Source organism: Chroicocephalus ridibundus, chromosome 8, assembly GCF_963924245.1.
Source record: "Chroicocephalus ridibundus chromosome 8, bChrRid1.1, whole genome shotgun sequence".
Classification (NCBI taxonomy): Eukaryota; Metazoa; Chordata; class Aves; order Charadriiformes; family Laridae; genus Chroicocephalus; species Chroicocephalus ridibundus.
This window is the reverse complement of record NC_086291.1, coordinates 46,925,444-46,948,190: the sequence shown is the minus strand read 5'-3', so window position 1 is coordinate 46,948,190 and position 22,747 is coordinate 46,925,444. Positions and strand designations below refer to the sequence as shown.

General features: G+C 38.4%; 1 protein-coding gene across 1 annotated transcript in view; it reads right to left on the bottom strand.

Annotated features, from left to right (window-relative positions):
- GSPT1 (G1 to S phase transition 1) overlaps positions 1 to 22,616 on the bottom strand; it is a 28,616-nt gene extending 6,000 nt beyond the window's left edge. The window contains exons 1-11 of the mRNA XM_063343806.1: positions 22,148 to 22,616; positions 11,370 to 11,417; positions 10,923 to 10,964; positions 10,161 to 10,388; positions 9,069 to 9,102; positions 7,471 to 7,548; positions 4,869 to 5,049; positions 4,368 to 4,522; positions 2,775 to 2,915; positions 1,922 to 2,015; positions 1,506 to 1,586 (exon numbers count right to left, since the gene is read on the bottom strand). Of these exons, the coding sequence (XP_063199876.1) occupies positions 1,506 to 1,586; positions 1,922 to 2,015; positions 2,775 to 2,915; positions 4,368 to 4,522; positions 4,869 to 5,049; positions 7,471 to 7,548; positions 9,069 to 9,102; positions 10,161 to 10,388; positions 10,923 to 10,964; positions 11,370 to 11,417; positions 22,148 to 22,442 (1,377 nt within the window). The 5' untranslated portion in view covers positions 22,443 to 22,616. The remainder of the gene's footprint in view (positions 1 to 1,505; positions 1,587 to 1,921; positions 2,016 to 2,774; positions 2,916 to 4,367; positions 4,523 to 4,868; positions 5,050 to 7,470; positions 7,549 to 9,068; positions 9,103 to 10,160; positions 10,389 to 10,922; positions 10,965 to 11,369; positions 11,418 to 22,147) is intronic.
- Between the last annotated feature and the right edge of the window lie 131 nt (positions 22,617 to 22,747).

Below are 22,747 nucleotides of genomic sequence, written 5' to 3'. Positions count from 1 at the left end.
GGAAAGCAAATTTCAGAAATATCCACTATTTCTCAAAGTGAAATGAGTTTAAAACTTATAAAGAGATGAGAGATACAATGGATGCATATTATCTAAGAAGAATTCAAAAGCCACATTGTCGTGTAGACTCATTACATCCAAAATATAACAGTCTGAATATTAACACAATCCAGCAAATCCTAGAATCCCAAAATTCTACAAGATTTCCTAGAGATGATGATAAAAGAATACCAAACGTATACTAATGAACGCTCTCCAAACACCAAATGTATTTCCTAATGTTCCTGTATGTTGTAACCTCTCTTCTGATTTCTGTGTCTACACAGTACTAGCTACCAACACAAAATAAATATTGGAAAGGCAGAGAAGTTAAAAAAGGAGTAGTTTCAGAAAGAGGTCTGTGGTTCTGACTTCCTGAAGTTTTAATTCAATCCTCATTAGCTGCCCAATAGAAGGAAGAAAAAAAAAAAAAAGAATTTGTCATCAAAAAGCCCTGGCTATTTACTGAATACATTTAAAAAGCCATTTAGTTTATTTATTTCTCCTAATCAACCCCAAAATAACATGGGTGTCAGAGGTGTGTCAAGCCACTGTCTGTTAAATTACCTTAAAAGCTGAAAAGCATGATCTTAAACTGTTTAAGTTTAGTTTCAATTTTCAGCAGCTCTTGAGAAAGATGACATGGAAGTCAATCTAATTAACATATTTTGATTAGGAAATACAAGCTTTCAATAAGCTGTAGATTTATTGTACATTAGAGTATTGAGACATTTTCTAGCAGACTACCTCAGCCTGCAGAACTGAAAAAAGTCTCATCCTAAATCAAGATGACACAAATAGATAAAACCAAAATTTTCAAACACTTTTTGTAAGAAACCAATGGATATAAACACCACCATTAGTTGAGTACCCTATTCTCATCAACTGCCTCTCCCCAACTATGTTTTCACATCCTTCATTTTTATATTTTCACTTTCTTCAGGGCAGCACAATGACTCCAAGTAGTGATCTTAAATTATGGAACAGCTACCTACCTGCACAAACAACCTATTCTTAACTACAGTAAATTCTGGGGTTCTCATTGGAACATACTGTGTACTGTTTCCATCCTTTAAATTTTTTTCCATCTTCCCTCTAGGGAAGGGAAAAGAATAAAAGAAAAAGGGAAAAAAAGAAGGAAAGTTTTGAGTAATATTAACCCCCAGCAGGAAAAAGGTTTTGTGGGCCAACTGTACAAAAGCAAATTAAAAAACACAGTTCAAATGAACTATGATGATTTGTAGCCCAGCAATTGAATTTACTGAGGAGAGACAACCTGAGTTCTGAATGCTAAGGAAGTATATACACACCCACACACCTGGAAACGTCACACGTGTAAAACAAGAAAGCTTAGTTCCATTCAACTGAGCAACAGAAATTTTTCTGATTTCAAGTAATAAATATCTTTAAGAATCAAGCTCTTTTTCAGGGTAGTAACATTTTTTAATATCTAAACCTTAACATACCTTGTTTGGCATCATCACAAGCTGTTGTCCTTTGCAAATAGAGCCCGACTCCAGCTTCCCAAGGACCACAGTGCCCATATCCTCCACAAAAAGAAATTATTACATAAAGATTTGAAACGTTTTTCTAAAGAGTCTGCTCTATTTATGACTTTAAGTATGATTACTTAACCCTATGAAGTTATTTAGCACTGCTATACTTAGTGTTTTGGAAACTGTTCTCCTGAAAGATTACAGATTAAGAGTCTCATATAATGCCAAAATAATTTACTTGCCCTCCCCACCTCTATTCTACGGTTGGACATGTAGACATATCAAAGAAAAAAAAAGATACCCTCTGAAAATACAGTAAATAGTCCATTTAGTGCTTTCTGGAAACAGTCAATTTATACTTTCAATCCTATTATTTTAATTTGTACCTTATATTTATCCACAATTGGCAGCCTGATTGGTCCATCAACTGAACGGTTGAAGTTTGGCAAATTATCCAGGTATGGAATAAATGGTAATCCACTAAAAAAAGCAGAAGGCATTTTTTTCAATTTTGTGAGCACCCTTCTATTTAAAAATTACTCAGAATGGATAAATGCAGCCCAACAAAAGGAATGGTTTTCATTCCATCATCATTAAGAACAGTGACATCTAAGACAGTTAAATCTATCATAACTTCCATCATTAGTGCACATTTTACCCTAGCTAACATGTTAACACTGCATGTAGTTTTTAAGTTAAGTTACAGGCGTATTTTACACAAATTAATTATTCCTTTGATAATCTTGCTAGATGTGTAATGCGTTTTGGAAATACAAAACCATAAGCTAGGTCCAAACAGGATTTTCATGAATATGTTTTAACTGCCATGGACAATATTGGAAAACATGACACTCAGTGAGAGACATGGCTTGTCACTAATTATAATACAGCTTCAAGCAAACTGGTCACATCAAACAATCACTCATTCTAGCAACATGTCAACTGCAGCATCACTGGAAAATTCGAGGGCTAGTATGGCACTCAAACTCACAGAGCTAAAAAGCACTGCTAATAATATTACAGACTCTGCTAACTTTAATCTTCTGCAGTTAATAAATGCTTTTATTTGGCTCATTGCATGGCTGTATTCTTGTTGCCCTACAATACAATCGCATTTCCTCAAACACTTTAGAATACAGCTGCAATATACCATGCTATACTTCTTCCTAGCTTCACTGTAGCATTCACTTTTATTGAAATACAGCAAATATACAAAGTTGTTCAATTTAAGATACATACATATACCAAGGACAGAATTCTGACTGTTCTTTAAGGTTTGCTCCAGTCAGTCCTGAGCAGGGCATGAAATGAATATCCTTTTTGGGATTGAAGCCAACTTTCTTCAAAAATGGCACCAGTTTCTCTTTACATTCCTCATATCTATTAAAACATCAAGCAGATCAAGATAAGTTTCAATTACTCCAGCGTAACATAATATTCTGCTTTAAAAAAAACCAACAAAACCCACAGACATTTAATTTTCATCAGCGAAGTTATTCTGTGAGCAGCAAGAAAACCTAACAAAGTTTAACGGCCTACTTGCATCTTCTCCCCAGTCTTACAGCACAACTTCATATTGTTTATTCCCCCTCATTCCCCTGCTCCATAAAGCATCATCAGTTTTCTCCATATACCTCAATTACCGGGCTCGATAAGCAGCAGCACGTGCTACGTCTGCTTTTAAGCAAGAGATCTAGGCCAAGATAGCAAGGCAGACCCAAGCAGAGAGCTACTGAGGTCATGCTGCAGGCTTTCACTTTAATGGTGGCTTGGTCTCCCCCAACGTCCTACATAATTTCTGAAGACTTAATGCTACTTATTTCTATTACATTTCTTCCCCTCAGTCAGTTTCAGCTGAATTCAATAGTGTCAGAAGGTTGGGGCAGGACCAAGACAGCACAACTGGGCATGCCTTATTCTCTTAGTAAACCAGGCTGATGTTGTAAGTTTTTGTAGTCCCCCATAGCTTTCCACAAAAAACTTTCACGATACTTGACAGCACAGCAACAACTCTGACAACTCTTATTACACTGTAGAAGAAAACTGTATCCAGTCATTACACAAGTGTCTCTAGGGAAGGACTAAGTTACACTTTTTAGCATCCAGCTTAAAGGAGTGAGAAGAAAGATGTGACAGAAGCCATAAGACAACCCAAGTTTTGACACTTAGGAAAATTAAAACCCTTTAGTAACATTTCAGTGTTAATGTAGAAAATAATAACTTAAACCTTTTTATTAGTTATTTAAATATTACATATTGACTTTCTTAGTTATTTTTACCTGGCCTGTATCATCACAAGTTTCCTTCCTTCCCCCCTTCTCAGACCATAATCACGAACGACTTTAAAATAGTATTTGCTTATTCAACTCAGCTTATCATAAAATAACTCCAAGTAATACAGGGCGGACACGTAAGGTGAACAGGATAATGCTGTTCTCAACAAATCTAAGCTAGGAGTTTAGCAGAAATGCGGCCAAGCAGTCAAGAACCTGGCAAACTAAACTACTGAAAACAGAGTTGCTTCCTTTTAGGTTTGGTATGAAGTTTCTAAGTCAACAATTAAACTATGTTAGAATGCATGGATTTGTTAAATACAGCTGCACAGATGCAAACAGTTGGAAGTGGATGTTTTAAAGTAGTGCAGAACTTTAAGCTTAATTGGGAGGCATTGTCCTAGGCACTATGCTTCTGTTTTCACCGCAATTTTGATAACCTCTGTCTTCAGTCCAGCAGTCCACCATTCTTTCAGCAAAAATGGGATGCAAAAAATTACTTAGGAATTATTTTATTTCAGTATCTTTTAATGAAGATTTTTTTTAATATTAAACTCACCTTTCATTACTCCAGTTTACAGTTGGATCATCCATTTTATTAATAAGAACTATTAAATGTTTTACACCTGCTGTTTTTGCTAACATGGCATGTTCTCTTGTTTGTCCACCTTTCTCAAATCCAGTTTCAAACTCTCCTTTTCTTGCAGAAATAACCTAATTAAAAATACAAATTTTATTAAAAGTTTTACAATTCTCTCAACAGAACAATTGACAATGGATAATATTGCTTATTCAAAAATAACTTTGGGTAGTCAACTGGTAAAAGCTTTCAAAATGCACTGGTATATCCTCAATATTATGCATTAGTTTCTGCACTGACATACATAGAAATCATATGACACCTGCAGACAGTTTTATGAAGCTGTTAAGTTACTCCAAAAACCACTCAAAATTTTGCCCACTGTAACTAACCACAAGAGTAAACAAGCAAACAAAAAATAAAAATCAAAAGTTTAATTCCACAGCATATCCAGAATAAAAGAACCTAATTTGTCCTTACCAGCACAGCAAGATCAGCTTGAGAAGCCCCACCAATCATATTTGGAACAAAGCTCTTATGTCCAGGAGCATCTAGAATAGTGAAGTGTTTCTTCTCAGTTTCAAAATAGGCACGACCCACTTCTACTGTTTTACCTTTGTCTCGTTCTTCTTGATTTGTGTCTAAGGCCCATGAAAGGTACCTGAAAAAAAAAAAAAAGAACCAACCCAAATATTCTATTTTTGTACTAATTTTTACTAAATTTATGTATGATGATTTTGTCATCATAAAATGTCCTTTTTTTCTGCTCAACTATTCTACCCACCGCAGCATTTCTGAACTTAAGCATTTCCAAGACCAATAGTGACCTTTTATCATATGTATTGTGTATGTATAGTGTGAGCTGTAGTGCCCAGTGTTAGCTCTCCCTCACACACCTAGGAGGATGCAACTCTAAAAAACAATTTTCAATTACTAAGTTCTCCAGGTACGATCTAACCTCAAACACTGTAAGCTCTGCCTCAGTTTGAAAAAGACCTCTGGATCAAATACAGAGCAATTCCTCTTGATCAGCATTAATTAAATAAATAATTCGTTCCAATATGCACATACTCATATTATGAGAACTATTATTATTTCTCATTTATTTGTACATATTAAACACAAGTTGGCTATGAAACAGACACTACCTTTATTCCCCCTATCTTTGATACCTTAATCATACCAACTGTTGTCCCCTCATAATTATATTTTATCCCATTGGCCATTGACAAGCAAGTTACATTTGTTAGACAGATGAACTGAAATTTCAAAAAAAGATTATTTAGCTCCTTCAGGTTTTGTGAAAATTGGTGAATAGAAAAGAGAGAAAAAAACCTGATACTCTCACTAAGGAGAAGAAAAGTAGTAATAACTAAATTGAACTGGCTTAACACATCTATATTTTTCACCATTAGCAGCAGCTTATAAAGATCTTTAGCTTGTCTATTGTATTGACTGGATAATGTCTGAAGAGACACTGCTAACTCAGCTGACTAGGGACCAGGGAGGGAGTGCCAGGGACTATTAAACACAAAGAAGTCCTTTCCAGCTGAAGAGGTTCCTGAGTCAGGGAAAGCAATAAACATTGGGAATTATGGATATATAATCACAGTCTTCCCCAGGTAGTAGCTATTTGTCACTCATCGAGTTCTAGATAGCATGCTGGATGGCTTTTGGTTTGTAACAGTATGTGTGCTCTTATGTGTTGTAATCTTCACCACGATCCGTGTTTCTGGAAGATTTCAGCCAAGCAGAAGGTTAGGCTTTACTCAGCTAACAAGACTCAAGCAGGAATCTATGTGTGGTAGCTGGATGGCATGTCCATTTTGCACACAGGGGGCTTTTCAGTGAAAGATACAATTCTGACTGAAATGTCCACTCTGCACTACAGTATAGAATTTTCTCAATCACAAAGTAAAAACTGCTCAAATTTCAAGACTATCAACATATGAAGGGAGCTGACAAGATCTTTGATAATGACACAGAGGTACATCACACTTTCTGTTGTATATCATGACATATTTTAAAGAATAAAAATAGCATTCAAGGAGGCACTTCCTACAACTTGCTCTCTAAAAGAGGAGTGGGAGAAGGAAATCTGTTTTTCAAGCTGCCCAGAGTTTTTGAGGAAGGTCTCAAAATATTTATTGCTATGGTCAACCCTCAACAGGGGGGATGATGCTTTCTTGATAAAAAGAATATATGTCACCCTTTCTATTCTCCCCTCTCACACACAATACAATTAGTTCAGGGCAAGGCCCACCCCTTGAGTGTTCCATTGCTGCTCTACCTCTAAGGAAGTCTTTAGCTGCCTCTTTTCCAGAGTCCTTTCGACCCCTATTTTCCTCCACCACAGCCAAACCCATAAAGCTTCCAAAAGAAAAAACAATTTTCCAGAAGTTGTTAGAAGGAGAGAGCAGGCTGCTCTATGTGCTGTATATATACACACATAGACAAAACCAAAACCCAACCAAAAGACAACACCAGCAAAACCCAAAACAAACAAGAGGTCTCAAAATATCCACATGACAGCAGCATCCTATTGCCTGGAGGAAACTTAAGAACTGTGGACCCCATCTGATGGCCCCATCTCATTTTTATATGAATAAATGTTACAGCCAAAACTATTCACTTGCTCTCTTCTCATGTCTGCCAAACTGACAGCTTTGATCTCTCTCCCCTAGAGATCTCTCTGCAGTTTACAGGTGAAAAGACACACAGATAGAATGGCCCCAAGAGCTGCCTGAGAGAAGTATCTGCCTCGTATTCCTTTTCACCAGACGACTAGGTTTACCAAAACATCAGAATGTACAGCACTGATCTACCAAAAAAAACACCCAAAAAAGACAAAAAAAAAAAGAAAAAAAGAGTGCAGCAAAACCCATTCCAATGTGAATTGCACTGTTTCAACCAGTTTTAGTTAAAGAAGTACTGGAGGAAAACAAGAGATTCCTTTCCCCACAATTGAAACTCATTCCAGCAGGAAGCCAGTGCTACAGGGCCAGAAACTAAAATCAGCTTCCCATTTTTATCAGAGTGCAAAGAGAAAAGCAGCATGCTATTATCTTCAGTAAGTTCATACCATGTTTCTCTGTTTTTTTCTTTAGCTTCTCTTTCATATTTTTCGAGTGTTCTTTTGTCAACCATTCCTGTCAAATACCTAATAAGGGAGGGGAAAAAAAGTACAGTTTTACATAAGCAGAAACATAGTTTCAAGTAGTTAAATACTTATACAATCTCTACAAATTATTTCTAAAAACTGGAACAGTCTGATGCGAGCAGCAGTGGAATTTTTTCTCCACAGAAAGCAACACCATTATCTGATATGTAAAAGTACACCAGTATCACTTTCGTGGAAGTATGAGGAACATAATTTTTTAAACCAAATTGTAAAATGTTCTGCAGAGTCAAGGTTTGAAAAGGAACTACATCTGTTAAGTCAATTTCTGACACTAATCCAATATTTCAAAATTAAGTAAAAATTGTGATAGGAGAATTTTTCACGGAAGCCCTCCAAATTTCTGAAATGTAAAGAAAAATATTTTTGGTTTCATTCTTTTTAGATAGAACAAGGAAACTGACATTTTAAGAGAGATCTTTCAGTTATTAAGAGAGGTAGGTGAGTAGTGTACAGTTTTATTATATTTAAACTTTCGAATTTTTTCCCTCAGCTATTTCTACCTGATCTAATAACAGTAAACTATTTAGTTTATAAGGAAAATTAATGGTAACAGCAAATAAAGGGTTAATGACAAAGCTGGTACAAGCATAATTTTTTTTTTTCTTTACAACAAAGGGATATTCCGCAAAAATGAAAGACCGCAAAAAGCTTTAGGAACATAACACATTGTTAGGAGTGTTAAGAATAGACCTCTCCTTGTACAAGGAGAATACTCAGACACTTCAGATAATAAAATGCTAATTTGCTCTAGTATGAACTACAAGGTTAAATGTAGCATGACAATTTCAACATTCCAGTTTTGTCAAAACAAATCAAGATGAAATGCCAAGACAAAGACCTCCCACTTTTGCTGAGAATACTATTTTAAAATCATAGAAATACTTTGCATTAGTGCAATAGCATTTATTTCTTCATATACTGCTTTCCATTTCTTGGTTTTTTTTAGAACCCATAAGATCTAATTGCATTTATTTACTTTTGTCTCATAAAAATATTGCCGTCTCTAGATACTGTTTGTAAGACAGACATAGAAGTTATCTATTATAATGTCACATTTTGAAATCAAATTATGCCTGACAATGTTAGCACCAGGGAATAAGGCCATTCAATTTTTTCTTTAATCTTCACAAAAAGGACAAAGTTTAACAAAGGGTACAAAGCAGTTTCAAATAGCATTTTAAAATGACAAAGAAAAACAGAGTCCTGTTGTAAGAAAGGGATTACATTTTTTTTTTTAAAATTTAATAATGTATGCTTTTTCATAGTTGTTTCCATTAAGTAAGTGAAACTCTGATAGTGATAAGATTAGATCTGCTGGAATTAAGAAATTCAAAAGACAAGAAGCAACTAAATTGACAGTGAACGTAAACTTTTATTACAAAAATATTAATCTATGCTGATTAACGCCATAAAGAAAATATTACTCATTTTACTTAATGTATTTTTAAATCACAAGAAAGAACAGGAAATCTAAAAATCTTATTTAAGAGTTTCCTTACATTATTTGTCCTCCAATAGTTGACTTGCCAGCATCTAAAACCAAATAAATATAAAATTAAGTCATTCCCAATTTAAAAGAAAGTCATAGAAAAAGAAGGAAGTTATGAACAAGGTCATCTAATTTATTTCCAGAGATATATATTTTTAATTGTAATCTAAGTTTTCTGAAGCATCTCTCTCAGCTTCCCTTGTTTCCACAATAATTCATTGTCAATTCAATTACACTGAATTTTGAAAATTCTGTTTTCATACATATAAACTTGGCATTATCCATAACAAAAAAAAAAAAACCACTCAACAAGCGGTGATCCAGGAAAAGTGTGGGTTAAGAGTATGGGAAGCTCTTGCAAAATCCCTTTCCCTGCTTCCTTTCTCCCTTGTCCCTAACTTCTGTAGGTGGCTCTCCAATGTCGGATGTACCTCTGCCCACTGCCTCTTTACTTTGTGTGACTCCATTCTGAATTTACCTGAGGACTAAGTTACAGAACTTTTACGGTGATATGAGACTATACAAATGAAAATACAGAATTGACTGTAAAACTCATGATTCAATAATTCTTCTGTACTTTTGACACTTAAGATGTTTCTGAACCTTGCTGAAGCTCTTCAATTGGGACATTTTGCTATAAATGCTTCTTTTAACCCTGCATTATGTTCATCTATTGTTTATAGCTCTACAATTTTTAATATTTTGAAGAACAATTTTTGAATTTAATAATTAATAGGAACCCTCCAAAAATATTTAAAACAAGTGGAAAAGGAGCACTGCTTTCCGATTTTGTTCTTTGGATCATAAACACAGACATGTCACTTCAGCAGTCAACAGAGCAGGTACTTGAGAAATCACGAACACAGACACTGTTGTGCCCAAGAGAACACAAGCACTCTATCCTTGGTACTCTAGCTGTGAAAGACCTCTGAAGTTTTTTAATTTTTCCAGAGCAGCTTCATTAGAATGAACACTCCTATTAAGCTCAAGACACGGTGAACACATACATCTCTACAAAGAGCAGACTGAATTTCTAATCTTCCGAATTCAAGGTAATACACAATGCAAGGATCCAGTTATTTCACATTCACTTACAACTTACCTACATGCCCAATGAATACTACGTTTACATGCTCTTTTTTAGGAGCACCTGGGGGTGCTACAACAGATTTCGGTTTTGGTATTTCCTCCTCCTCTTCCATCATTTCCTGAGCACTTTCTTCAGAAGGCCCTGCATCCCCTGTGGGACCACCTCCTAGCTCTGCTTCACTTGTTTCTTCTTTGTGGTCCCATGACTCTTCCGGGGACATTTCTGTCTCTCCATTTTCCACTAAAAATTAACCAGTTAGATATATTCAAGTAGACAGTGAAATTAAAAGCAATGACTACAGAGAAAAAGCCCCTGCCCCAAGATGCAATCAAGAGACTTCAACTATCCAGTCTGTTAATGTCCTTCTATATGAAAGTGAGCAACCGCCTCTTTTTTCTGAAATTATTATTACCAGGAGCTTTCAAACTAGCTCGTGTGCTGACATCAGAAAACGATGATTCACAGGGATTAAGAGACCTGTGTTTTAACAAGGCAACAATTTTACAAAGAAAAAAACAAATCTGAAGATGCACTTAGATCATCACGCTGATTTGAATCCCCAGGCAGACATGCTACCATACACTTAGAAAGAAAAGGGGAGGGATAATGTTTAAGTTCTCTCAAAAGCCATACAAATACAAGCAGAAAGATACAATTTCCACGTTTTGATTGCTCATATTACTGATCTCTTTAATATTTTCTGTGATTCAGCAAAAGCACTACAGTAGTATTTTAGAGCACTATCATAGTGAAACAGAACAATTCTCATCTTACCAACAGATTCTGAAATTTCCATGTTAACAGCAGCATTTGAACCTAGGTAAAAAAAAAAAAAAAGAATCATGAAGGACACATATTTACCATGACAGTATCAAGAACAAAGAACAGCGTGACTAAATTAATCAAAGGATAGTTCAGATGTTTGGGCACTTGCCAATGGTATTTAATATACAGATTCAATTTTAAAAATCCTGCTTCATGCAAGGTTTATGACCTTCAATAAGCCACTTGGTCTTTATATGCCTTGCTCAGCTCCTATAAAATTGTGAATAAGCACAGATAACCACACTGCCTTACAACAGTAGTATGAGGATAAAGAGAATGAATATTGGAAAAGGTTCATAGAGATGCTTAGAAAGGAGATTCTTTGCAATAACTTTTTAAAAAAAATCACATTTAATGGAGTTGTGTTGCATACCATCAGAACACAAAAAGAATTACCTTCACAAGAGGCTGTCTGCTCCTCTGGAGAAGCTTCTACAGGTATGCCTGCAGAGAAAAAAGTTCAACTTTTAAAATACACTGATGTAACCAATTTCCACGCTTAGGCACAAATCTCCCAACTTTATTGCAAGTAAATTTAAAAAAACAAAACAACAAACCACACACCCCCCAACAGTACAAAATATAGCTTCCAAGCACAAATACTTCTAAAGAACACTGCCTAAAAGTTGTGAAAATAATACAGCAATTCTAAAAACAATTCCATTTTTCCCCCCCACGTGGAAAGACACACTCAAAGCATATTTTTAAAGGAAACAGTTTTTCTATACACAGTATTTTACCTGCCCATCCTGTTTGGACAGGCTGGCTATTTTAGGTGTTAGTATCTAACTGGTGTTTAAAAATGTCAAACCTGTTTCATTGTATCCAAAGAAACAATGTGTGTGTGGTGTCACAACTGTATGGAAAGGTTCTGCCAGCTTCAGTTTAGAGGCATACCTACAATGCTATTGCGGCTCAATTTCACATAAGCATTGAGTAGAAAACTGAAACAAGCTATTACAAATAAATTCTTAAGATCTTCTGTAGCTATTAGGACCAAGAGATGATATCAACTCATTCATACGCCTGGTAAGTTTGCAAGTCCTCTTAAACGCCATAATATAGTCACATTGCTCGGAGGACAATCTCACCGGTCCTGTGCATATCAAAGCCACAAGTATGTTTTTTGGCTAGATCACTCAATCTTCTCATGCACTAACCCATGCCACTAAACTACATGCTGAGGTATAAGTAATTTTTAAACCTGCTAGGAGTGATACGTTGCAATTAACAATTATACCACTTCATGTTTTGGGACACTATTCCACATGATCAAGAGGCCTTCTAGAATTATCCCTAGAACCTTAACCTATTTAGTTTTCTCTTGGTATAAATTCAACTTCATAGTTCTTCAAAACAAGTTCATCATCTTATTTTTTTCAGCCACATACCAAATTCATGCCCTCTATATTTAGCTGTACTCTAGCACTCCCCTCAATCCCATTCTAAAGACACAGTTCTTACAGCATTATTCGCTCTATATGCATGACGGGACCTACAGATGAAACAAATCCCCTCAAAAGAACAAAAACATACAGAGAAGGACCTGATTCTAAGCCTCTTTGCTTTCACGCTGTTTGCGTATTTGCTGCAGACTTCTATAAACTGGAGCAGCGCTGCTACAGCTGGAAGAGGGCCAGAGGACAGAGCTTGCAGCAGGGCGAATGTGGGTCAGAGCACAACGCCCAGTGGCCAGCAGCGAGCAGCCGAGGGGGCACAGCAATGCAGACGAGGAAACTGCTCTGAGCGAGGTTCCCTGTGCTCCTGTGTTCTATCATGTAAGATCTGCACTCCAGAGTCTCAACCACAGGAACAAAACTTTAAGAGAATGATTTAATATAGTAAGTAAAACTGTAAGAATAGAATACCTTGAGATCGCTTGTAAGAAATGATATATTACTCCCATTTGAGAGATGGAAGAGACTCAAATCAGCCCATTTATGAGTCCGGTAAGCAGGTGATGCAGAGTCTAGGTATGAACCTAAAGCTTCCGTTTCGTAACGCATCACAAGATTGCTGGCTCTTTCACACACACTATGGTTGGGATGCATAAATATTTTCATTACAACATGATTTCAACAAGCTTTTGATTTCACTCATGAAGTTTGTCCGTAACGAAAAACATGTTAAATGACAGTATTTACACACTTGCCTCGAAACAAAAGCTCGACAAGTGGTTCAAGAGTTATGTAATTCCTTAGAAATACACTGTTTATCAACGGCATTCATAACAACTGGGTTTTTACTTTTTGGTCTGTAATACAGCAGGCATACAGACAGGAAAAAGAAGTTTCTTCACAAATAACAGAGAGGAGGTAGGAAATTGTTAACCTAAAAAGGTCCATCTGTTACATTTTGTACGAGTCTAGCACATAAGAGAATCAATAAGACAGTTTGTGTATGGATCCTGAACAGTGCTAAAGGGGCAAAAGACACTCATGACCACAGACACTTATTGAATTTTGGTCACTTTGGTACACAAGTGGCAGACAGGCTTTGAAAGAGGACACTGAATTACATGAAACATACACTGTTCCTTCAAAGCAGAAAAGGAACACAAACTCCTCCCTAAAAAAATTTCATTGCAAAGAAACCAAGTAAAAAAATAAATAAAGGATCTTAATTTCAAAAAGAATAGGCTTTAAGTGATAAAAATAAACACCCCCTCAGTAACTGTTTGCTTCTGATAAACAATTTCAGGCTATGCCAGGTTATTTCAGGCATGGTACAATGGTGCAAACAAATATGCAAGAGAAAAGTCTGACTTTAAAGGGTCAGATTTATCATTTGCTCTGTGTGGAAATGAACAGATTGCCTGAAGTACACCTTAAGACAATCACCTGAAAAGAAGGATGCACTCCTACTGCTTCTTATTGCATTTTGCTCTTTGTCATCTCTTATTTTGTGTCAGCCCTAGCGCACGTGTAACTACTGAAGCTCCACAAAGGGAGATGGTCTGACCAAAACCAGAACGAGCAAAGAACCTACCAGCTTTTGGGTGGATCAGCACTCTGAAGCAACGTTATCAGCTAGGTGGAAGGGCACTACTAGTGACATGACAGAGAGGACAGAAAGGCAATCTGAGTAAATCAAGGAAAAACACTTTACCTTTAAGTTTCAGTTCTGAAACACTTCGGGAATCTTTGGATCACATAAAAAAAAAAAAAAAGATGACAATTCTTAATCTAGCTGAGATTGGCTTCCTACTTCGGACTCAATACTGGATTAGGACATGAGAATAAGTCCAAACTCCACACTGGCCCCGTGGCAAACATGTTTGGACAAATCCAGTGAACTGAAGTAACCTTGCTTATTTTGCCCATGAGATAAAGACAGTCATTGTAACAAAATACCTTTAAAGATGAGGGAAACTGAGAAAGATTCTAAGTAGTCCTTGTAACTTATCCTGATCTCTCCAAAACATTGAAATAGATATTCAAAGTTTTTCATTTTTTGTTTTCTGGAAGTCAGGAAAGTAACTAACAACATTTATGGTTAAAATAGTTTACTATTATTGTAAAAACTTCACATACAGAAAAATAAACACAAATTAGAAAAATGTGTAACACATTTCGAGTTCAGCTTGAAAATTCTAGATCCTCATCTCTGAAAATCATTCAGATAGGAATCTTGTCATATGAGAGGGATTCAAAATGTAGTTTTTAATTCAGATTCTTGTCTGAATAAGTTTTTTTTTTTTCTTTCTCTAAAAGTCACTGGAGGAGTATGCAAGCTCCAAATAGAGAGTCCAAAATTGCACAACTTCTAAAACACAGTGATTGGTCTCTTTAAAATACACCTAATGTCCTAATGAAATACTGCAAGAATGCACTCTGCTGATTTCATTCACACAGCATTCTACTACAGCTGATGAGTTTGTTGTGTATTGCATCAAATTCTGTACTTGCATGCATTCTTTGTTGTACAATAACCAAAGCTGCACAGGTAGAAAAAATTAAAAGTTATCACTCAACCTCTGAAAATAGTGTTTTAAACCAATATAAGCCAGAAACTTCACAGCATTAGCAGTTTAGAATGCTTGTACAGAAACAATAAAAAACTGCTCTGTAATTAAATTTGTGTTAGAATGAAGCAAGATTTTCATCTATAGAATAAGTATAGCTGGTAAACTGAGAATCAATATCAGAAGAACTGCAGTTAAAATACAAGTCAAACTCAAGTGCTAAGCAGTAATGATAACTTCCATTTTTATGTAAACAGCAGTATTTACCAGATGTACAGAATAACCCGAGAGAGATGTCTCCACACAAGCAGATACTGTTCAGTGGTTCACTGGTAACTCCTCAGAAGCAGTTACCTGAGTCACAATGCAAATGCCTTCACAGAATCGAGGAGAGGCCATGATTCGTCGCTATGCATGGGAGCACTCACAGCTCCCAGCCTGCTCTGCTGCTGGAGTGATAAAAACCTAGACAGTACTGGAACCTGACAATTGAGGTAGACTACTGGATTAACAAAACTGTTTGCACAACAGAGCATACAGAGAGATTAAAAAAAAAAGAAATAAAAAAGGCAAATTCAGTTTGAGAGAAGTGTCTTATCTACAAACTTTTACACTGTCTGTACAGTGAGTTTGTTGTTGCTCCTCCAATACAGGCATCAAGTTGCTTCACAGGAATTCCTGAAAGGCTGAAGAGTGAAGAAATGCGTGACATCCACCTTAGGATTTCCATCACATTTTTGTACATGTGATTTGAATACCTGAGTTCAGTACATATTTACACAATAGTCATATAGCCTCAGCAGTTTTCATTAATTACATAACAGATGTTTGCTCCCCCTGCCTTTTTTTTTTTTAAATTAAAGCATAAAGGGTACGTACACCAGAGTAAAAAAAATAGAGGTCCAAATCGAGCACACAAAGCATGTGAATCAGAATAAAACAACAAATAAAAACCAAACAAACCCCAAGGGACAACCCCACAAAAAAATAACTTTAAGCAGCAATAAGTTCTAGAGCTAAACAAAGCAGTTCATATTCAGTATTTTAAAATATACAGAAAGAAAAGGTTTTCAGGCATTCACTGTAATTAAGGCAGTTGTTTTGACGGTTAACTTAAATCCAAAATGGATTTTCTTCTTGTCTCTGCCCTGCTTCATAGCCTATGCCCTAGCTTCACCAGTGGACACACAGATGTACAGTTCTTAAAATGCAACAAGGTAAGAGCAGCTTTAATAGTTTTAACATGACTTTGTAAAATTCACAAAATAATTAGCTCCTGCTTTGTATTTATAGGATTTTACTACAAGTTAGCTTAGTAAAAGATCCACCTTCTTCCTTCCCCAGTGAGGACACGCCTTAAGTTTATCTTATCTAAAACTGACACGCTTCTTCACAACTAAGTCTAAGAAAGCTTATGGGGATTTTCAGAGAATATAGCGAAAAACCCTCTTCCTTAAGGCCAAGTATTTGTACTCAGTTGGTAACTTGATTTTTGAGACAGACAGACAGCCAAGAAATCAAGCTCTGTATTAGATCAGTTAAGGACTCCACTCTCTAACAAAGATCTCTCAGTACCCAGTAGAAATAGAAATCTTAAAACCAAACCAAACCTAAGTACCCCACGGATTTTTTTATCAGGTTAAGCTCAGGATCTTAACATTTACACATAAGTTCTCAATGTGTTCTAGACAATGTATTTTTAATATCGCATCACCAGTCCCTAAACCAACTTCTGTACTGAAATTCAATCAGTGTAATTTTCATATAGACCTCTTCAAAACAGTCGTGTCACTGATTAAATTTTGTCTGCTTTATTCCTTCATAATGAAAAACCAAAATAAAAACATCTTTCTATCTTAGCTTCATACAATCAGCTGCTTCTTTTGCTTGCATGTTTCTCATCACAAAACTGCAGAGAAGTCCCAAAATTCTGAAAGTGGAATTGCAAAACCAGATTGCTAATAGAATCCAAGAATTATCCCAAATTATTTTTGTGTTCATTTTGACAGAGCAATCAAGTTTTAAGATAATATCATGCTTTCAAATACATTAAATCAGTAGTCCAAACCAGGGTGCTAAACATGTGGTCACCAGACTGCACGTAGACTCCAGGACAGTTCAGCTAGTCCACCGCCGGCTCCCAGTGGTCTGTCTTTCACTGGAGTCATGCAAAGGCCACAAGCGTGATGAATTATTCTAAGAGGAGCAACACAATCCTGGCTACCTTCCTGGGGACAGTTCAGATGTAGACAAAGGACATCTGTGTAATACATTGGCACCGTGACTGCATCACACAGGTATATTATATCTGATCATCTGGCAAGTCGGTGCCAAGACATACAGCATTTCTCTGCACTGACCATTTTAAAAAAGGTTGCGCAGCTCATCTATCTAGAAAAGCTGATACAGACGAACACTGCTCTAGATAGTGAAGTGATGACTCAAAAATTTTTTTCAATAATAATACTTTGTACCATATACTGGCATTCACAACATGACACTGATTTGCTGTCAGGTAAGCAGTTCAAGTTCACAGTTATGAAGTAGCATTAACAGTAGCATTACCAACACCTTACTTGTGAGGAAATCAATCAACATATGGGTATTCAAATGTTGACATGAGCAAACCATGTAATCCTTTAATACGATAGCTTCTTGAATGGTGGACTACCACAAACAAGACTTTCTTAGCAAGTTCATATGCTAAGTGAAGTTTCTTGAGGACTGAATTGTTGAAGAGTATTAAAACAGAGTCTACAGAAAATAGTGTAAAACAAGAGATGACCCGTTTTGGGGAACATGATGATACCAGTAGCTCATCATCCTACTCTGGAAACTCCTTTTGTTTTTAATTGGCTGGGGGGGGGGGGGGAGGGAAATACATGCACGTCCCAGCTACCTACAAGGTCAAGAACAATGAGGGCAGGGAAAACTAGAAAGATAGATGCTATATCCATTTATTTACAGCATTTGAAGGCTGAGGACATCCAGCTGCTTGAACTTAACTATTTCAAGAGTGACTACTGCAGGCGAGTGAGGATAGTTAGAGAGTGAAGCAATCTAAAGGGCACTGAATCTTAAGCCAGATGTTTGCTTGGCTCAAAACAAGGTGCAAGTTATCTAAACTGCAGTCTTAACAAATATGTTCAGATAGTTACTTGAAGCGGTCAAGAGAACTCCTTCATGAAGCAGTAGCACTAATACCACCAAAATGATAAATGCTGTCTTTCCTTACACTAGATGCTATGTATCACACATTGTTTGTTCTTGTTACTTTTGTACTAATGACACTTTTTTCTTACCACAACCACTACATACTTCAAATCATTGAACAATTCAGGGTGGAAGGGACCCCAGGAAACCACCTGGTTCAGCCTCCTGCTCCAAGAAAGTCAACGGTGAATACTTAAAAATTACTTCTAAAAAAGAAGAAAAACTAACATAAAATATAGTAAAGCCCATACAAGGAAGCTGTGATCAATTTCACCAAGAATCCTGTGGAATATTCAAGAACTATGACAAAAACTGAATCACAAGAATGCAGGTTGACACTGCATTTTCAGAAGTTTTTCACTTCTCTTATACCCGAGATACAATCAAAACTTAGATAATAAAAAATCTTATTAATCCAGGGGGGGAAGTTTTAACTATTCCCTAACAAACACCTCCAAACCATGCCTTGATATAGAAACAAAAAAGCCACCCAAATGCAATTACATGCTACAGAACAGTGAAGCTGCGAGGTGCAGTTGTGATTAAGAATGTTTAGAGGCCTAACACAATTTACTGTCATTTACTGACTATCACACCTTGCCTTAATTTAGTTGAGTTTGCTAGTCCAGAAACTGCTATCTACAGTAAGCTTCCCTAGAACCACAACTCTCTCATGCCATACTCAACATGTTCACTGGAAGGAACCGTGGTACAGTGATGCCTGTTGCAGACAGAAAATCAAGAAGTCTCTATTTCACATTTCCAACAGTATCCAACACAGAGATTTTATGCAAATGAGTTTGGCTTGGACACAGTTTGATAAAAGCGAGTCCTCGCAGCTACAACATTTGGAACATACTGGCTTTAATTTATTCCTTAGGTTCAAAAATTTAAATAACATATGCTTTTTGCATATAATCAAATGATAATTTAATTCCAAAATAGTTCTGAAACTATCTGCAAGCAAAAATTATATTAGCAGTAAACATCGTTCAGATATTCTCCCTAATATACAATTTGCAATTCAAAAGCATGCATAAAACAGAAGTTTTAAAGTAAATTACTTGGAATGCAGGTCTCAGGATTTCCCCAGTTTTAGAAAGCTAACACCTTGTTCCCTAAATGGCTTCTGTGAGCATTATTTCAGTGCTCTAAACCTAAGTGACAGGAATTTTATACAAATTACTAAAACCATGAAGTTAGGGTGCATAAAAGGAAACACTATGATACACTATAGCCACACAATGGAGATCAGTTCTGTGGAATCTGCTACTACACATTTATCCTGACTACAACCTCCTCTGAATTACTAAGGAATTACGACTCGAACAAAACCTCACCAAGAGAAAGTTCCAATAAGAAAAGTGTTACTAGAACTTAACTTTAGGCCACTTAAGTCCTCAAACTGACACCAAGCTTTTTTTTTTATTCTTCCTAAGAATTAAGATTAATTTAGATGCTTCCCAGTGCAAACCAGTATTTGTATGGACCTCAATACAGATGATAAATAGAAATATTTTCTTTCTCACAATGTAATGAAGAATGAGTGCCTACTCATTAGGGAACACCTAATTCCCTATGGGAGCAAAAGCAAACTGGGTTGCTGAAAAGTAACCTATTCAGCACCATTGTCTAATCACATGTTGTTCTGACTTATTTCCAGAGCAAGCTCCACCTAGTTCTTCTAGCCAGGAAAGTAGTTGTCACCTTATATGAACATCTGCAAGGACAAGACTGTCAATTATTTTCTGTAACTGACTATGTCAGATGTGTTCATAACAAGTATAGTATTCCAGTTAAGAAAGAAATTGATTTGGGCTTGGTTTTTTTTTTAACTCCATATTTTTGTTTGCTTAATCTTAGGCACATCCAAGTTAATTATAGAAACTCAAAATTCTAAACCTTCAAGAAGATATAGAAGCAAGGTGAATTCAAGCCAGGTAGATTATAGCGCTATGTAGGAAATATACTCAGGAACTAAGATGGAAAGAAAAGCTATCCTAATCACTCCAGGTGACCAGGAAGGTTTCAGTAAAGTCATCTCTAGTCTCTGGAATGACAAAGCTCATCATAGGCCTCAGAAGTAGCAAAAAAGTGGAGAAAAGGAAAGGACAGAGATATAAATATAATGAGCAGGTGAGGAAATGTAGTTTAAATCCTACAAAAAAAATTTAAATATAGGAAGCCTTAGAAGAAACCTTACAAAAGTAGCTTAGGAGAAAAAACAAAGTTATTCTAGTAATATTCAGAACCCCAAGAAAGTTTTCAGTCACAGTATTGATTGCATAGTTAAAAAAAAGACGTAGATTCAGGTTGCAATGGCTGAAAAACACACTAGAATTAATTTTGATTATTCAAAGGTGCATCACATGTTCAGCACAGCCTCAAGCTATCTACTCTACCTATAAACCTTAATATACACATTTATTCTAAATTGAGTCCAAGAGCCTGCCCGTGGCTTCTAAGAAGTATATTTTAACGCACTTACATGTTGCCTGCCCACAGAGCATATCAGCTACAATTTCTGATAAAAATCAGGAGTGCTGAATAGCTGTAGAGAACACTAATGTTTGCTCTAACACAACAAACAGGTTAATATTCTGTTATGAAAATTTTGAAGCTTAATATATGAAAGTTACAGATTTTAGTTAACATCTGATAGCTTTAGATATTAGGGAGAGCAAGACTAATTAATATATTAAATCAGAACGCAATAAATAATAAGCCACAATCAACAGGAAATTGTGACAAACATAATGTAACAAGTAGTCGCTTTAGTGAAATTAAATTACTAGAATCAATATTTGAAATACTAGCTTGTTTTATATTGTACCAATAGGCATACAGAAAATCACAAAAAACCCAGGAAGGTGTTAAACCATCATACTTGATGATGCGTCAAACTCCTTAGCTGCAGGAGTGACATTAAAATACTACCACATATCTGACATTTGGAAGGACCTTCAAGTTTGGAGCTGGAAATTAAAAGGCTGCTCTCCTTTAATTTCCCACATGCAAAGTAAATCTAGTATAAACATTGGTTGCATACACAAAGATCCTTTGAAATTAAAAGCAGGGTAAATTTCAAGTTATTCCATTGACCGAGGCCAGCTGGACAAACCTCCTTTCCCTACTAATCATTTATCAGCATTGTGTTAGAAAAAAATAACTACTTGATATGATGTTCAAAAAGACATTTAAGCTACATCTGAGCCACTGGTGGCTGAAGCAGTGCTGTTCTCCCCAGCAACACTAAATTGATCACCACCAAAATCTTCGACAACTTCTCCCGTGCTTTAGGAAGAAGAGAGCTACATGGTTTCCTCTCGTTATGGGCGACGCTTGGCGAGTAAAGCTACCAGGGGAACGCACACAGGACCCGTACACCCGCCGGCTGCTGCCCCTCGGGCACCACACCTGCACGGCGACCCGGCCTCCCGCGGAGCCTCCCCCGCCCCAGCTGCACCACGGCGGCCCGCAGACCCCCTCCCACGGCCGCCACAGGCTCTCGGGGCTGCAGCAGGCGCCGCAACCAGCTCCTCTACGGTGCCCCATGGCTCCTCTGTCGCCCTACGCCCCCTCCCCAAGCCCCTCTCCTGCGCAAGACCCCCACCCGAGCCTGCCCTCGCCCCTCGCCGACGGGACCCCTCTGCCGCTGGGACCCAGGGCCCCAGCTCCCGGGCCGGGTCGCCTCTCGGTCACTCCCCCGGCCCGGCTCTGCCGCCCAGGCGCCCCGCCCGCACCCCGTCAGACTGACCCACCCGGTCCCCGGGCTGCCGGTCGCCTCCCAGCCCAACCCGCCCTCCCTTTCCCGCCCCAGGCCCGCCGCGCCGCGCTACGGCCCCGCGTGGCCCTTCCCCTCCTCCCCCACGGGGGCCCAACAGCCCTCGCCCCGGGCCCCTCCACAGCACGGCCCCGCGCCCTTCCAACATGGCCCCCATCCCTCCGCCCTCAGCGCCCACCCGCCGGCGCAGCCCCGTCCCGGCGCAGCAGTTACCGTGGGGCGGCGGCAGGCCGGGCGGGGGCGAGGGTGGCGGCAGGCCGGGCGCCGGGCCCCCCCTCAGGAAGGACGGCACGAACTCGGCGGCGTGGACGTTGGGCACGAAGGGCTTGGCGTTGACGTTCAACTGCCGGCTGAAGGCCGCCCCAAGCAGCTCCTGCTGGGCCTCGGCCTCCGCGGCCGGCGGGGCGGACCCCGGGCCAGCGCCGCTGCCCGGCTCGATGTCCGCCTGATCCCAGCAGTCGGGAGCCGAGTCGCTGCTGCTCCCGCTGCCGCTCCCGTTCGCCTCCATTTTGTGGCTGCCCCACAAGGCTCCGCGGCCTCGAAGCGTCTCCCAGCGTCCGGGGTAAGGGGGAAGCCGGCGGCGGCACCGACTCAGCACTCGCTCCGGCGATTCCGCGTGTACTCCACCGCCCCGACGCGAGCGCAGTATGGCCTCCCGGAGCTCCCGTACCCCCTCCCCGCAGCCTCCCCTGCCGCCATCTTGGTAGTTTTTAACTCTCCGGGGCCCCATCCCACCGCACGGCCACTGCGCGGCGCGGAACTACGACGCCCATCATGGCTTGCGGGAGCCCTCTCGGCCCACCCCCCCGGCAG